This window comes from Magnolia sinica, chromosome 13 (genome assembly GCF_029962835.1).
Source record: "Magnolia sinica isolate HGM2019 chromosome 13, MsV1, whole genome shotgun sequence".
NCBI lineage: Eukaryota > Viridiplantae > Streptophyta > Magnoliopsida > Magnoliales > Magnoliaceae > Magnolia > Magnolia sinica.
In genome coordinates this window covers 7,349,757-7,367,104 of record NC_080585.1, presented here as the reverse complement: position 1 = coordinate 7,367,104, position 17,348 = coordinate 7,349,757, and the positions used below count along the sequence as shown (strand labels likewise).

Here is a 17,348-nt window from a genome sequence, read left to right as displayed (position 1 = left end):
TTCACAGCCGTAATTAGTTTGCAAACTATGGCCCACCTGATTAGTGAATCAACCTGATTGTCGGGCTAGGCCATCATTATAGTGGTGTCCTTTTGAAGGATGGATCCGATCTGGGACCTATATGCCAAGCTGGCACATGTGTAGGGTGTACATGAGCTGTATTGCGAATAGGTGTGGGCTTAGCCAGGCTCAGGGGATTGACATAGGCTTAAACAAGGCCAGGCTCGTCTGGTGGGCCATGTTGGGTCAAGCCCAATTACTTGTTGGTCTTGTTAAGTTAGATTTGTAGCCAGCTGGGGGGCGAGCATGACCAAACCAGTTTGGGTCTGGTTCGGTTTTAAATTAATATTCCAAACGTCTAACAGAGAGTCCCAGAGGTCCACCTGACAGACCAGGGAATCTTGACCATAGACCCATGTAATAAAGTGGCCTAGTGGCCCATTAGACGTGCATTGTACCAAACATAGGAGTCTAGGCCCATTTCCTTTGTGGGCCAGGCCAACGGGTCCCGGAGTTGCAGCATCTCAGCTTCAGGTTCTTTAACGTGCCACAGACGTCCCTGTCACGTGCCCACACGGACTCTTACGCAGTTCATATTCTCAATCGTTGTTTGCTACCCTCACACGCACTCCTCTCAACGTGCACCTTTTTTCACAACGCACGTGCCAACTTAGAAATTATGTGGAAAATCTGATTCGTTCATAAGGTAGTATACACTGCAAATATCAAAATAGTTAACATTGGGCAGTTCCATTTATCAGGGATCAACAAAATACGCAATGAATCTCGACCCTTGGAGACTTTTTCTAAACCGTCCACCCTTTTCATATAGAGAAGCCCGTCTAATGAGTTCTTTGACCTTAATTGTGCGTAGGGCCATCTTAACGGTCTGGATCAACTTATCCATCAATCAAATGACACATTTGCAAGGTTAGCACGTGCGCCTCGTGTGGAGAGTAGAGAGCACCGCGTGGGGCTAGATCATCACACGACACATACCACACGAGGAAAGAGAGGGAAATGATCACAAACAGCAGCTGTATGTGAACTTTCACGTAAAGCCATTTCTTTCTGCCAACGTGCCAAATGTATGGAAAATCCAATCCGACCCCAAGGTGGGTGACATAATGGTGACCACCTGGTGAAAAAAACAGGCCCGTTTACTTATGGATCAGAATACAACCGTCAAAATCAATCGAAAGACGATGCTACGATCCCAAGTACTGTCGTGGCCCACCTATTAAGGGAATCAGCCTGATTTCTATCCCAAATGATCATTATGAGTGGTCCACCTTTTCCACAGATCGGATATTCTATGCACCTAAAAAATTAGCGCAAGGAAATGTCTGTATGTTAAACTTCACATACAGCGGCTGTGATCGTTTCTCGGGTAGATACTGCCCTTCAGGATATGAGGTACATATCCCCCGCCAGATGCACGGTTGTCACTCGTCCAAATCGACCTTGCTGGCCCACCCCTGGATTCCCATCGACCAAAATATCCCTAATCCATTTCCCTCCTGAAAATCCATCCAACCGCCTTCTCAATAACAGAAAAAGAAAATAACAGGGAAAAAAAAAAAAAAAAACAAATCGAGAGATTCCCAACAATCCATTGATGGCTGCAGCTACTGCTTCACTACTCGAACCAATCCCTTCATTCTTCCCAAACGCAAAGCCTCTCTCTCTGAAATGGAATCCTCTCTTACAGAGTCTCCCAATACGGTCTTACCGTCAGACGCGTCTGACCTTAACCTCCTCCAAGCCTATCGTCAGATTCTCCAAACCCAACCCTCCTCCTATCAAATGCTCCAACTCCTCGAAGAAGATTGAATCCCCTCCAAGAGAGCAACGCAATCCCTTCCAAGCGATTCTCGATGCCGTTTTCAAGACCCTGAAATCGCTGCAGAAGCCGGCGATCGCAGCCGTCCTTTTGGGGGTCCTCCTGACCTACGACCCGCATTCGGCGCTCGCAGCTTCCGGCGGGAGGGTGGGCGGGCGGGCATTCTCGTCGTCATCGTCGTCTTCCTCCTCGTCAAGGAGCTACTCGGTCCCGCCCTCGAGCCGACCTGGGTTCTCTTACTCGGTGCCGTACTACGCCCCGACGCCGTTCGGGGGTGGCGGGGGGTTTTACATGGGGCCTGCCGTCGGTGTTGGGGTGGGTGCCGGATCGGGCTTCTTTGTGCTGATGATGGGTTTTGCTGCGGCCATTTTGGTGTCGGGGTTCCTTTCTGATCGGTCGGATGGTGGAGGTGTTCTTACTGCGACACAGAAGACCAGTGTTCTCAAGCTTCAGGTATTGCTATGATTGTTGTCTTGCTTCCTGTTGTATTTGAATTTAGATTCTTGTTTTGTTTATACATGGTGCGGTTGATTGCTGAATGATAGGTTGGGTTATTGGGCATGGCCCGGTCATTCCAAAAAGATCTTGATCGGATTGCGCAGACGGCCGATACATCTACTTCGGAGGGGTTGAGTTATGTGTTAACAGGTAATTCTGTTAACATACGTGGTTCTTGAGTTCCCTTCTCTGTTTTTCTTTTGAAATCGTAATTTCATAAGTTTTGGTTTTGTTCTTTGAGTTCTGTTGCATTGCATGAATAAGCAGTTGCTTGCATTTTACTCCAAGAATTTCAGTAGAACAGTTATCTTATGGTTGTCTTTTTAGTGATTTAGTATTGTATTTGTATTGAACCACAAAGAGATTCCAATGGAAAGTGAATAGCTCTTACAGTTTTGTTTGGATGGACGAGGGAACTGAATCACAAACATTTGGTTAATTAAGGGGAGATGGCAAAGTTTAATGATGTTTCCTAATTTTATTAGTGATGACATATCCTTTGAATTGTTGGTACATTACTTTCGATCCCAACTTGAGAATAAACTAGTTGTAATTTGGAGCTCAGATCCTCGCTATGGATGCTAACAAAGGGAAACAATGTGGTCGTTCCACTTTATCATTCTAATAATTGTAGTTCAACTTGCTAGTGCCACCAAACACATCCTAAAGGTGCATTCGAGCATGTCTCTGTCGGAGCATGTTACCTACTGATCAAAAGAAAGCTCGTTTTTGCTATCTTTGTTCCGTGTACTTTCAATATCGCTCAATATCTTGGTAATGGGTGCGTATATGATAGTCCTGGAATACAAAAATTATAATGCTTCGACAATGATATCGTTGATACATAATGAGATATCAGGATGCTGCATGTATGAATACACTGTCTGAAGATTGGATAATTTCAAAAAATTTAAACTAAAAAAATAAATAAAAATAAATTCTTTTTGGCAATTTTTTGGGAATATGTTCCTCAGTGTTTTTTAGCAACTCTACTTGCGTTGTTTTGCATCAAACACTATGTTTCTTCTGTTTTCACTGTTTAAAATTGTAATTCAAGTGTGGAAAAATATATGTCGATGAATGAAGAGCATAGGCCAATCATATATTGGCCACAATCTTTCATTTCTTTTGGACAAAAATATTTATAATTATTAAAATACGTTTAAGAAATATTTAATAGAGGTATACAATGGGTGACCCCTTGCATATTTCTATTAGAAAATTGAATAATAGTTTGAATGAGATGACATTTCATATGAATGACTGAACGATATATAGTGGGTGGCATTTGAATAATATGAACTCATTTTGGATGTAACATTGCTGGACCCAATTAGTTGAGAGAAGACTTAGATGACGATGATAATGATGATGATTTTGGATATAATTGCATCACTTGTGGTTAAATTTGCATGGTTTTGTCTCCTAAACAATGGAAAGCTATTATGCATGAATTTCTTTATGATGTTTTGAGTCCAAAGCGTGTAATCACATGCCTTTTTGCATTTCCTAAAGTTTCACTGAAAAATTCCACTATTTCTCTAAAGTTTTCCCAATGCTTACCTAAAATTGCAATACATTGTGTGGTACATGCAATATTTCCTGACGTTTTCCACTATATTTTTGTATCCCAAGGGGGGAGATGATGGGTTTTAGTTGGACATTGTGCAGCTGTTTCCCTAATGTTTTCCCAGTGTTTACCTAAAATTGAAATACATTGCGTGGTACCTTCAATATTTCCTGATGTTTTCCACTATATTTTTGTATCCCAAGAGGGTAGATGATGGGTTTTGATTGGACATTGTGCACTAAAACTTTTTCTCCAGTCTAAAAGAAAAAAATCATGTCCATCCAACACCTCTCAATGACGGTCATATTGGATTTCTAATTAAATCTAACTTATAGATGGTTTAGATCATACCTGTATCAAAGGTTGTAGTGTAAAGATCTTTGATTTTGTCGATCCTCTAACATAGGAGGTCTCTCGTGGATCTATCCTAATGTGAAGAGTTGAGAAAGCCCCTGTCAATTTATCTAGTAGGTGCCAAGATCGACGCATGTTATACAAAAAGGTGGACCACATGCGATCACACGTGTGAGGATGAAGGAGAAGGGATGTAGATGAAATCTCCTTTTTTCTCTTGACACTCTCTTTTCTCTTTGCACATGTCTCAAGGGGTGAGGATGTCTAGGGCCATCTCTATGGTTCTCCTCTCTGGAATAGGATCATATATATGGAGGAGGATTTAATGTTTCAAGGGCACATCCAGTATTGTGCTTTTGCTACCCTATGAACTACTTTGTAACCTACCATGAGGGAAGTTCCTCGATTTGCCCATCCATTCATGTACTCGTGATCTAATCCTTCCACTGTCATGGCCATCTGCTAACGTTCTATATCCCATGTCGATTAAATAATGGACCACAAGATCTGGGCTATCAGATCATCATCAAGTGCGATCAAAGCAGTTTTAATGGTTAAAAACAAAACTTCAAAAGTTGAAAACATTTGAAAGTTGATTAAAACATTTCAAGTACCAGGCCCAATGGAAAAATCAATTGATGAGTCTTTGATCTAATAGATCTAGCCAAGCATTAGTCCTTACCAAGTGGATCCCCATGTTGGCCCATGCAAGAATCAACGACTCCTGATGGAAGTACCTAGTCACGTTCACTTTAAATAGCCACATGGTAGCCTAGTAGGAATGTCCTTAGGTAAAACCCAATGGATCCCCATGTTGGCCTGTGCAATACTCAACGGTTCTTGATGGAAGTATCCAACCATATTCACTTTTAAGTGGCCGCATGATAACCTTGTAGGGAGAGCCAAAGCCTACTAGTCAGGGTTGTGAGGTCTAAGGATTAATGAATTTCATGCAATATCAAGTCATGATCATCTAGTCCAGGCAAATGGGCCTTTAGACTAGTGACTTGAACTCCATCCAACTAATGTAAATGACCGAAGGTGATGCAGGACAATTAACCACTTGCTTTAAAAACTCGAACTGTTAGAGTATGGCGAATTAATCCCTTTATCTCATAACCCAGGCCCCACATCTCATGGGTTAGGACCTTGGCCGAACCCCTCTCGTGGGCCCCAAATCACATGGGCCGCCCACCCCAAGTGTGTCCCCGCATCCTACGGGCTACCCCACTCGAGTCAGGTGTGAAAATGCCCTTGCATTAATCACCCCCGGTGAGGAGTCTAGAATACGAGACCTCCCGCTCTGATACCAATTTGATGCAGGACAATTAACCACTTGCTCTAAAAGCTCGAACTGTTAGAGTATGACGAATTAATCCATTTATCTTATAACCCAGGCCCCACATCTCATGGGTTAGGACCTCGGCCGAACCCCCCTCGTGGGCCCCAAATCACATGGGCTTCCCACCCCGAGTGTGTCCCCGCATCCCACATGCTACCCCACTCGAGCCCGGTGTGAAATGCGCATTAATCATCCCTGGTGAGGAGTCTCAAACACGAAACCTCCTCCGTGGGCCCCAAATTACATGGGTCACCTACCCCGAGTGTGTCCTCACATCCCACTGGCTACCCCACTCGAGCCCAGTGTGAAAATGCCCCTGCATTAGAAGGTGCTAGCCTAGATCATGTATCCATGGCACACTTACAGTCCTATGTGGGTTAAGGGCGAATGTACACCAACACCAAGTTGGTTCCTTAATGGTGGGGACTGTCCAACCTGACCCAAGTTAGTCACCTCATACAGGATGACCATATATCTCATCATAGAATGTTCACAGGTGTGTCCTACGTTCTTGTGATGATCATGGTCCAAACTCCAAATAGGGTACTGGGATTCATGGATCACAACCCTTCCTGGTCAATGACTGCCATATCTATTTTCAAGTTCCCAAGGACTTTTAGAGAACTCATTCCTCAAGTAACCCATATACATATAAGTTCAATGTGACACAAGCACTAATGTGTATTAGGATGTCCATGTGGGACCATGGTCATCTTGATCTATGACAGGATCAGCCCTATCCATCCACATGGCTAGTGGATTTAGGGCTTAATTTGGTTTTTCAGGGCATGTACTCCAACAGGAGATACATAATGTGATACCAATACTTTGGAACAGGGTTTCTGATTCATAATTTATATGATACCAACATGTCCCTTAGGGTGGTTTTGACTTTGTTACTATGCGTGTAATTCAACCTATATAATTGTTGCCTCGGCTATCATTGCCAAATCCTTTAGCATTGATACTACTTTCATCACCATATGATCTTTCATCATTTCCTTCATTTCCACCCTCTGTGGTATGAGTATGTAAATTTATTATTTTTGCTTTCTATGACCCCTTTCTTGCCTATTCCTTTGTCCCCCAACCACAACTGCACTTATTTGAAGGGTTCTAGAGACATCTAATTTTATGGGCTTATCTAGGAGGGGACCTAAAACTGATATTGATCAAAGCCTCAAATAGTTGTGCTCATATTAATTTTTGGTATGAGTGCCTTGGAATGTATGGGATTGTGGTGACAACTGACAACCTTAGGTGTAGCAATGTCTGCTTAACAAAGAATTAAAAGTTGGTTTCAGAGTGTGACCCACCCAGGGACCAATACGTTACTCCTCGCCAAAAAGTGTGTCAACTTTGGAAACCTTACCTGGAAAGTGTGCTCTGGTGCTTACTCATTTCACTCTCCAGTGAAACCAACTTGACTAGGTTTTGGTCTAATATCAATTCCTTGCTGCCCAAAGAGATAATAAGAATATGTTCTTTTGTTTACTAGTCTGAAATGGAAGGTGCTTCCGGAATATGTCATTCAAGGTTGAGGAGGTCGGGTCCAAAGCAAGGCTTTTAGTAGTGGAATGTGCCTCTTAAGATTGTAAATTTTCTTTTTTGCTTAGGTTATAGTTACTTTGTGCCAGCTTGGTGCTTTCTCAATAAATACTTCCATAAATCTTCAAAAAAAGAAAAAAAGAAAAGAAAAAAGAAAAGAAAAAGAGAGAAGGGTTCCTCAAACAAAAGTTTTCATGTATGAGATTTTAGATGCTTTTATCCTCTTCTTTTATATTGCTCATGAGCATTTCTTTGTATATTTGTTGCAGAGACGGCATTAGCTCTACTTCGACATCCAGATTGTTGCATCTCTGGTTACTCATCTGTAAGCTAATTCTTCTCCTTCAACAATTTCCAAGAACATACTGTGCTTATGAAAATGATAACTGTTTTCATCTCCCAAGGTTAATAGCATTGCATATCAATCCTCTGTATTTAAATAAAGTTGTGAAGACCTCATTAAAGATGTTATAAACATCACAAATTGAACTCGTTGGTTCTATATTTTCTCTGTTTCCTATGTTGGAATTTGGAAATTTAAACAGTTCCTTGTTGAGATACTCAGAGACTTATATGCTCAGCATACTGGTGTCGACATGATATGGTTCTGATATTGGTACCGGATACTTTATATGAACCAGCCCAATTATGTCCCACTGCACTAGGTTAACAATTTTGCTACTCTTATCATGAAAAAAAATATAAAATGAATGCTGCGAATAATCTACTCAAAAGTTTCTGTAAATGTTAATATTTCCATGAGATGTAGCATGCTGTTAAGACTACAAAATAATACTAGGTTTGATAATACTACAATAATAGCATGGTGCAGAATCATTCTTAGGGAAGTCATAAAACTAAATATGCATGCTACTGCATAGGCGTGTCATGGATAGGATATATGTAACTGTATGTCCTGTATTATGGAGAATGAAGAGTCATATCCCTGCTCTCCACATCTGTGCTGGTCTGCGTCTGGCCATCAAAGACTGGAATTTTGAAAATGTAGCATGGTATCTCACCAGTAAAATCAACAGAGTTTTATCGTGTTATATGACTCAGTAATGGAATTGCCCACTCTGCTTACAATAATCTTAAGGCTCTGTTTGGTAGGCCTAAAAATGAGCTGATCTCATTTTAGTGAACTCTCATAATCCTGCTCGCTTATACATAATAGCCTATTGTTAACAATAACCATATATTAGAGATCAGGATCTCTAATACATCATTACTGTTAACTATAATGAGATCAACTCATTTTTAGCCATCTACCAAACAGGCCCGTAGTCTTTAAAATGGACTTGAATTTTTGGTCTTTATGGTATCAATATGGCACGGATTGAAGTCCCCACATTTGGCCTTTGTTGATAGAATGCAGCAACTGAGTCAGAGATAGGTGTTGTCCATGCAATGACATAAGTAAACTGGCCAAAGGCATTCCTTAGAGGGTTGTGAATAACTAAAGTGAGATCTTATCCCATTGTGGGAGGCCTGACTTTAGTATATTGCATATTCACAGGACTTTTGACAGCTAAAGGTTTATAAGATGTGATCCAATACAGCACTTCCATGTAGACTATTGAATTGAATTTCACTCTTCTTATTATTGTTATTTGTTACTTTTTCTGGGACAATGTATAAATATGTGCAACTCTAGTGTGAACCACTAATATAGATATGCACGAACCTGCATTCCATACACTCTGTTTTAAATCAGTTAACTAAAACAGAGTATATGGAATGAAGTTTTAGTTAGAATAGAGTAGATGGCTGGAATGCAACTTTAGAAACACATGAACCATGGAGGGATGCTTTTTTTCCTTCAAAAGATAACTATGGAGGGATGCTTTAAAAATAGTTGGACTAAAACAGAGTGTATGGAATGTAATTATAGTAACAATAGGAGTGGATGCAAGGAATTAGTTGAGATTGCCGACCAAGAGGTATCTCAAAATGACCATTTTCGATATTGACAATTCATGAGAGCAAAGAGATTAAAAATATATGTTTCTCATAGAATTAGAGCTCGGTGGGTGAAGTGAAGAGTGCCTCTGGAGTTTATGTGATTGCTGCATACCAATCAAACTAGATGGGATATTTTATAGGATAGCTGTAAGACACAAAATGTTGGAAGTCAAGGAAAACATGTTCATAGATTGAGTGTGGCTGAAATGAAGATGTTGAGATGGACGAGTGACAAGATGAGGAAGAAAAGAATTGGAAATGAATGCATTCCAGGGGACGCAGAAATAGCACCAGTAGGTAACAAGGTAAGGGAAAGTAGATGGATGGTTTGACCATATGCAACGTAGACCAAGAACCTTAAAAACAGTTATGGCCGTAATGGCTGTTACGTAATTGTAGTGGTGGTGCCCCTTATGAGATACGGGGCCATAACGCTCGATTGTGGAAAAAGAAATGGCCTGTGTAGTCGCTGTTACCATGATTGACTACCCTGCCAAGTGGAAGGCTCTTAAAGGGGAAAGGAAGGCCCAAAAAGATGTGGGTGAAGGTAGGAAGAACAGAAGAAAAGCTTTGATGACCTGTGGTTTAACTGAGGATTTGGTCCTTGATAGAGTGGAATGGGGGAATGAGATTTCTGTAGCCGAACCCCCTCCTCCTCCTCCTCTCTCTCTTGTGATGGGATCACTAGTAAATTGTTTTGATGATGCCTATATTTCTACTTTCAGGTGAATAGCTGCTCTGTTTGGTACAGCGATCTTGGGCTGTGAGGTGTTCATTTGTGTTAAACTTTTGAATGAGCTTGCTGATGAGCAAACATTTGTCAGACTCTCACTTAGGCATAGAATGGCATTCACGTAATTTTTAGATGAGATGTATAGTTTTGAGCATTATTGAGCGCTCTGACCATTCTCTCTTTTCAATGGTTTACTTCCATAAGAAAAGCTCTTAGTTTTTTTTTTTTTTTTTTGCTACTGCTCTTGTACCATTCCTTTTCTATCAATAATGCCAATGTAAAATTACTTGTGTGTTTTTTTTTTTTTTTGAAAGATTACTTATGCGTTTATTTTAAACCTGTATATGGAATGCTTGTTGTAGAAGGTCCATTTGAGCTCCCATTGTCAAATTCATTTACTAGGTGCTGAAGTTCCAAAACATGCATGTGAACTTCGATTCCTGCATTTGCAGGTGGATGTAAAACGCAGCATAGAGGATGGAGAGAAGCGCTTCAATCAACTTTCCATTGAAGAACGAGGGAAATTCGACGAAGAGACACTTGTCAATGTTAACAGCATTAAGAAGCAAAGCACAACAAGCCAGAGATCTAAAGGATTCAGCAATGAATACATTGTGGTACTTTTTTTCTTTCTTTTTAATAATAGAAAAGATAAGCAACATTTTTTTTTCCCTCTATTTAAAAGTATTTGAGTGCTTTTTTTTTTTTTGGAAGGACAACTGATTTTTTATATATATTAAAATACAACCTTGACACTAGCCAAGGCCTAAAAAATATAGCCCTAATAATTACAATCCAAACAAAGACTTTACTTACAAACATCAACATCCTTCAAACTGGATGCCCACTCCAGTACTTCCCTCTTCACCTTTGACGCTAGCTCCTCCAATACTCTCTGCCTATTTAGGAAACAGCAGCTATTCTGCTCCCCCCATATGTTCCACATCATCGCAAACTGCTTTCCCTATTCCTCCGCCGTGCCAAGCCCATAGAAGGTTAGCCCAGGTCAGGCCCGTGGCCGGACCCCCCTTGTGGGCCCCACTTCACATGGGTCCCGCCTCACACAAGCCACCCGCCTTACACAGGCCGCCCACCCCGAGTGTGCCCCCTCTTCACACAGGCCACCCCACTCGAGCCCGGTGTGAAAACACCCCTGCATTAGTGAAGCTATGTGGGGATGTGTCAAAAAGAGTGTTGGTTCTCGAGTTATGTAGCCTTATGCACATGGACCCCACCAAGTTTCCAATTTTCGTGCCTTTGTTTTCGCTTTGCTGTTTTCAGGGTTTGCTTTTGATTGGTCAGTGAGCTTTAAGAATGAATTGGAATGGTTGTTTAGTGCAGGAGAAGGTTTTGATTGGTTGGATTCATGTGGAAGTTTTCTATTGGTTTAAGTGTTAATAAAAAATGCCTCTTTGTGCAGAGAGGATTGTCTTTTGGTTTTTGAAAATATTTACCTGAGAATCTATTCTCTTAGCTTGAGTTCATTGCAGCTATCATCCCGCATGTAGCTGATGGTGCATGATCATTCTTCCGCTGATTAGATTCATGGAATTTTTGCATTCCCGTGGTTGACAATCCTACCCACTGACAGTTTTGGTGACCCTTTTGTTGGCGATCTCTTTGCTGATTCACCATGGACATGGTCCTCAAGTTGAGGACAGAATATACTCATTTTTGCCATTCCCTATGCTGCAATCTGGGCGAGACGAGAAAAGTGGTCATTGACCAATGGCTGGTAGCTTTACTAAGTGAAGAACCGTTCGCTGCACTGACGAGCTTGCATAAAGGTGCCAAGTCAAGCTGCACTGCAGAACATTAATAAACTATATCAGTATCTGTCAAATCATGAGAGAAGCACTTGTTTTTCTCTGTGACGTAGTTTTCTGTCTTACATTATCATAGCCCTTGTTGCTGCAAAATTCCATTAACAAAATTTTGCAAAGTTGATTACAACAACACTCGTGGCAGTTGCATAGGTCTTTTTACGGTTGGCAAGTGTTAACTAGTTCTGTGATATATTTTATTAAATGTATGACACTAGTAGCTAGGATGAAGGCTATGGTGATGGGGATGCATGGTACTTAAAAAAAAAAAAAATTTATTTCCACATACAATCACGCATGAAGGATCCATTGACTTGATAGTGTTTCATTTTTCAGCGATATTCCATTGAGAGAGTTTCTTTATTATTTTTACTACTGTGTTCCTTTTGGCCTGACATCTTCCCATTTCCAGATAACAATCCTGGTGGCTGCCGAGGGGGTGCATAAACTACCTGTCATCAATGGGAGTGCAGATCTGAAGGAGGCATTGCAAAAGCTGGGATCCATACCTTCCAGCAAAACTCTGGTAAAAAGAAGGAAGATTCTGGACATGGCAGCTTTTGTTTTTAATACCATGATTCAGACTTACATTTGCAGAAATCCATGCAGGCGGTCGAGGTGCTCTGGACTCCTCAGAATGAAAATGACACACTGACGGAACGGGAACTACTGGAAGATTACCCGCTTCTGAGGCCCCTGTGAAGATGGATGATTCAACTTTTGTATTGGTTTACAACATACAAGAGGTATATATATAGCTGATTTAGGATCCCAGCAGTATTTGTAGGAAGAGTGAATGTCTACATTTTGTACAGTATTTTTACAGTTACAAGCAGGCTGGTCTTATCTTCTAAAGCAAGCCTTCCCCCCCCCCCCCCCCCTCCTGGGAGCATACTGCTCTACATCTTTTTGGCCTGGAAATTAGAGTTCATCCAAATCAGTCCTTACAGTTCACTGCTTTATTACATTTCTGGATCAACATTTTTATATTTTTATATTGAAATTTGCACAATTCGGTTCCAAGTGCCCCTAAGGATACTACTTTGACCAAAGGTTCATCTTATTATCCAAAGTTCTGCTAATTGAACGAATATGCTCCCTTCTCATTTCTGTAAAATGTGGCAGGGTTGTGCCCTTATGAATTACACTGACTTGCCATTACTAGAAAAAAGGTGTCAAAATCATTATCACATCCCAAACTGTTATAGGGGTCGAATCGTATCAAATTGCAAATCATATTGTAAATTGTAAGATCTTTTATGTTTTTTTTTTAAATTATTATTTTAATTGAAAAAAATCTGAAAATAATTAAATCAGAAAAAGAGAACTTAAAAACTCATCGATTGTCCTTTTGCCATCAATATGCATCCAGTAATATTGTGTTGTGATGGTGTTAAAGGATTCTAATGTTTCCTTCATTTCGTCTTTCAAGAAAATTTCTGTAAAAACATACAAGGATTTTTTAAATAATTTATGTTCTTTTTATCATTCTTGAATGTAGTACCCAGTTGAAAAAACTGCATTTGATTATGTATAACTGACATTTATTTATTTTTTTGGTTATTTCTAACCATCATTCCACAATACATATAGGTCAACATTATTATAACCATCGATAAAAACATTCCAGATAAGTTATACATCAATTTGGTGTTTTGACCCGTTAAGAAATTAGAAATCATAGAAAAAGCCCCATAATTTAACATTAGCAAATATATATCGTTTAATCTCTCATAAAGAACAAAATGAAATTATTTATCTTTTTTAAACAATTCTTAAAGCCCCACCAATTTAAAAACATAAAATGAAAGCCAAGGGAAGTTTAAAATAGATGAGCAGGTATAATTTGAAAAGTAAATTGTAGGATTTTGACAATTATACTAAAAAAGAAAAATGAGATAAAGTCGTGACTTTGTTCAATGTACCTTGTGTGATGCCTAATTCCACGGAAGGGTTGTTTCAATCTTGGCATGTGGCATGTGGCATGGGATATATATATATATATATATATATATATATATATATATATATATATATATATATATATATATTCTTTTCTTTTTTTCTTTCTGATTGCTAAGAGGGTTAAGCTTTGTATTAGGGATTGGTCATCTTAATTAGCTGGTTGTTGGTTTTAGTCTTGGGGTTTGGGCTTCTCCCTTGTAATTGGGGTTGGGTTTGTTCTCTTTTCTCATTCTCTCTCTTTTGTTGTTTTGTTTTTCTTTTTTCGGTCTTTTGTTCCCAGTGAATTCAATATCTTTATAAGAAAGGAGGTTTTACTTGAAAATTCTTCCAAAAGTGTGATATTCCATTAAAGTTCTTTGACGCTGTCAATTTACCAAAAGTTTCCTCTGATTGTACTGAAAGGATGTGAAAAGCTCTGACAAAAACTGAAGACTATATGAGGCCCAACATGATGCTCTTGAGATATTTACCATCCATCGGTTTTACAAGCTCATATTAGGACACAGTTCCAAACGTCAGGTAGATCCAAAACCCTAGTAGAGTTTTGGCCACACGACAGGAAAAGTGAGAATGTAAATGCCCATCATAATGCTTATGTCATTCAAACTGCTCATAAGGTTATTTACACTGCAATGAACTGGAGAAACAAATATCACCTTGACCCACAACTTATTTGGCCCCAAATAGGTTTAATGGTAGGCGTTTATATTCTCACTTTTTCCTACCCTGAGACCCACACAAGTTTTGAATTTGCTTTTTTTGGGATAATATCCTAACATGTGTTGGTGAAACTGATGAACGGAGTGGATTTCACAAGGTCATGGTGATGAGTTCCACATGTGAAATACTAACATGCAACGTTCTCCACCCAACCGGATGCCTGGTTGGGTTAAAAGATCACATTTGGCAAATTCTTACCCCAAAATATGGATGCGGATTGCATGATGACCCAACACCATCTATCACTGTATGGCCTACCATGATATCTGTGTTTTATTCGTGCGGTTCATCCGTTTTGCAAGCTCTTTTCAGGGCATGCGCCCAAAACTAAAGCGGATCAAAATCTCAAATGGACCACACCAAGGAACTAGTGGTAATTGAACTATCACCATTAAAATTTGGGATTTTTACAAAATAGTACCTCATTAATACGGTATTTACATCCTGAAACCTTTTTTTAAATAACATTTTCAATAAAACTGCCTCACTAATCAAGTTATCATCAAAAGGGTACCTTCGGTTAGTTTTCTGAAACTTCCGTAAAGTTAAAACAAAAATGCCTACCAATTAATGAATTAATGAGGTTGCTTGAAAAAAATTTGAAAGGGAAATAGATGTAAACATCATCGATGATGTCTTATTATTATATAAAAAAAATTCCTAAAAAGGAAAAAAAATTCCAAGAGTTTTCTCTCACGCGGATTGCAGTGAGACGTTGCTACAAGTCGGTGGACGCGGATTTCCTGCGAAAGGCCTTCGAAAGCCTTTCCCATGAAGTTCCTGCGCAAGGATGCTGGATGGGCCTACCGTAATGTTTGTGAGAAATTCTGTTTTGAGAGCTCATTTTAGGATGTGCGACCAAAAGTGAGGTGTATCCCACATTCAAATGGGCCAGACGAGATGAAACAGTGGGAATTCAGTGAACACAGTTGAAGCATTCTAATGGCCATAAAAGTTTTGTATCAGGCTGTATTTTTAGTGTTTTCACTTCATCCCCCTGGGAATGACCTTAAAAACGGTTTGGATAGTATATAAACATCAAGGTGGAGCCTAAGAAGGTTTCAACAGTAGAAATTTCTTTTCCCAAATTTCCCTGACCCACTTGAGTTTTTTATCCACCTCAATTTTGGTGGTACGTCCTAAAGTGAGCTCGGAAAATGGATGGACGGAATGGATTTCTCAGATACATTTCAGTGGGCCTCACCCAGCATCCTTGTGCAGTAACTTCCTGCAGAAGGCTTTCCCGGGAAATCCGCGTCCCTTGTCGGTGATCTATGGCCTCACATAATGTATCTGTTTTATCCACCGCGTCCATCCATTTTTCCTTATGATTTTTGAGCCCAAACATGATGTAAATATAAATCTCAGATGGACCACACACAACAGAAAACAGGGGTGATTGAACGCCTAACACTAAAAACTTCCTATGGCCACTATAATGTTTATTTTCCGTCAACCTGTTGATTAGGTCACACGGACCTGGATGATGGGAAAGCACAGATATCAGCTTCATCCAAAACTTTCATGGTTCCTCATTAAGTTTTTTAATGGTGAAGCGTTCAATCACCATTGTTTCTTATGTCGTGGTCCACATGAGATTTAGATCTGCTCATTTTTGGGCTCATCCCATAAGATGATGTCCCAAAATGGATGTACTGTGCGGATAAAACACATATATCATGGTGTGGCCCACAGAGCACCGTATGAAGTCTCCGTCCATGTTAAAAGGCTCCGCTGCAAAAGGCTCTTGGATTGGAAGTGGATCCTCTCCATAACTCAGTAGAAAAATTTATGGGGCCTACCGTAGATGTATATGTCTTATCCATGCCGTTCACCTGTTTTTCAGGATCATTTTCAGGTCTGGGCTTAAAATCGAAGCATATCCAAAGCTTAACTGGACCACACTACAGGAAGCAGTATGAATAATGACGTCCACCACCATTGAAGCCTTCCTAAGGTCCACAGTGATGTTTATTTGTCACCCAACTTATTCATAAGGTCACACACATAAATGATAAGAAAACTCAAATATCGGCTTGATTCAAAACTTACACAGCATCGAAGAAATTTCCAATGTAAGCGTTCAATTTACATTGATTCCTACGGTATGGCCCATTTGAGCTTTGGATATACTTCTATTTTGAAATCACTGCCTAAAGTGAGCTATAAAACGAATGGATGGTGGGATAATACACATACAATATTACAGCGCGCTCTGCAGAGTTTATTCAGCTCGCAATCAGTTTCCGATTAGGTGTTGCCCCCAACATGGTGCGGCCTTACCTTGGGCCCACCTTAATGTATGTATTGTATATATTGTATATCCACGCCGTTCATCCATTTTTCCAGTTCCTTTTAGGACATGAACCCAAAAATTTAGCAGATCCAAATCTGCTGTAAGCTTCATAGGGTCACGTGATGTTTATTTCCCATTTAACCTGTTGACATGGACACACATACTTGAATGAAAGGGAAAAAAACAAATATCTACTTGATTCAAAACTTTTGTACTCCACAAGAGGTTTTTAACGGTGGACATTCAATTAACACTATTTTATTTTATGCCGTATGGTCCACTTAAGATTTGGATCTGCCTCATTTTTGGTTCATGCCCTAGAGCGATGTGGAAAATTGGATGGAACGGCCTGGATAAAACAGAGATACATCATGGTCAGGCTCACAGAAAACCGATCAGTAGGCACGTCTCATCCCAATCCGCGTGGGAGAAATCTCTTGGATTCCTTTTCTTTTAATAGTAACAGCTCATTAATGACTTTTAAAATATCTTTTTTAATGGAAGGTGACGCAGCCAGCAGCAAGGTGGCTACCGGTTGGTGCTCTGTGGGCCCACCATAAATTATCCACACCGTTCATTCATTTGTTCACATCGTTTTATGGTATGAGCCCAAGAATAAGCCAGGCTGAAATCTCAAGTAGACCACGCCATAGGTAAACAATGGTGATTGAACACTCACCATTAAAAACTT

At 40.0% G+C, this 17,348-nt stretch overlaps 1 protein-coding gene across 1 annotated transcript; it reads left to right on the top strand.

Annotated features, from left to right (window-relative positions):
* The first annotated feature begins 1,544 nt into the window (after positions 1–1,544).
* On the top strand, positions 1,545–12,473 carry LOC131222623 (uncharacterized). The gene is made up of 6 exons (XM_058217769.1): positions 1,545–2,296; positions 2,389–2,491; positions 7,425–7,480; positions 10,306–10,470; positions 12,089–12,202; positions 12,286–12,473. Exons 1-6 carry the CDS (start codon positions 1,619–1,621, stop codon positions 12,376–12,378), a joined length of 1,209 nt encoding a protein of 402 aa, XP_058073752.1. The 5' UTR covers positions 1,545–1,618; the 3' UTR covers positions 12,379–12,473.
* Positions 12,474–17,348: the final 4,875 nt, after the last annotated feature.

Coding starts and splice junctions, on each gene's coding strand:
- LOC131222623 (XM_058217769.1), top strand. CDS start 1,619: ATGGCTGCAGCTACTGCTTCACTACTCGAACCAATCCCTTCATTCTTC. Junction 2,492..7,424: donor GTTGAGTTATGTGTTAACAG/GTAATTCTGTTA, acceptor TATTTGTTGCAG/AGACGGCATTAGCTCTACTT. Junction 7,481..10,305: donor GCATCTCTGGTTACTCATCT/GTAAGCTAATTC, acceptor CTGCATTTGCAG/GTGGATGTAAAACGCAGCAT.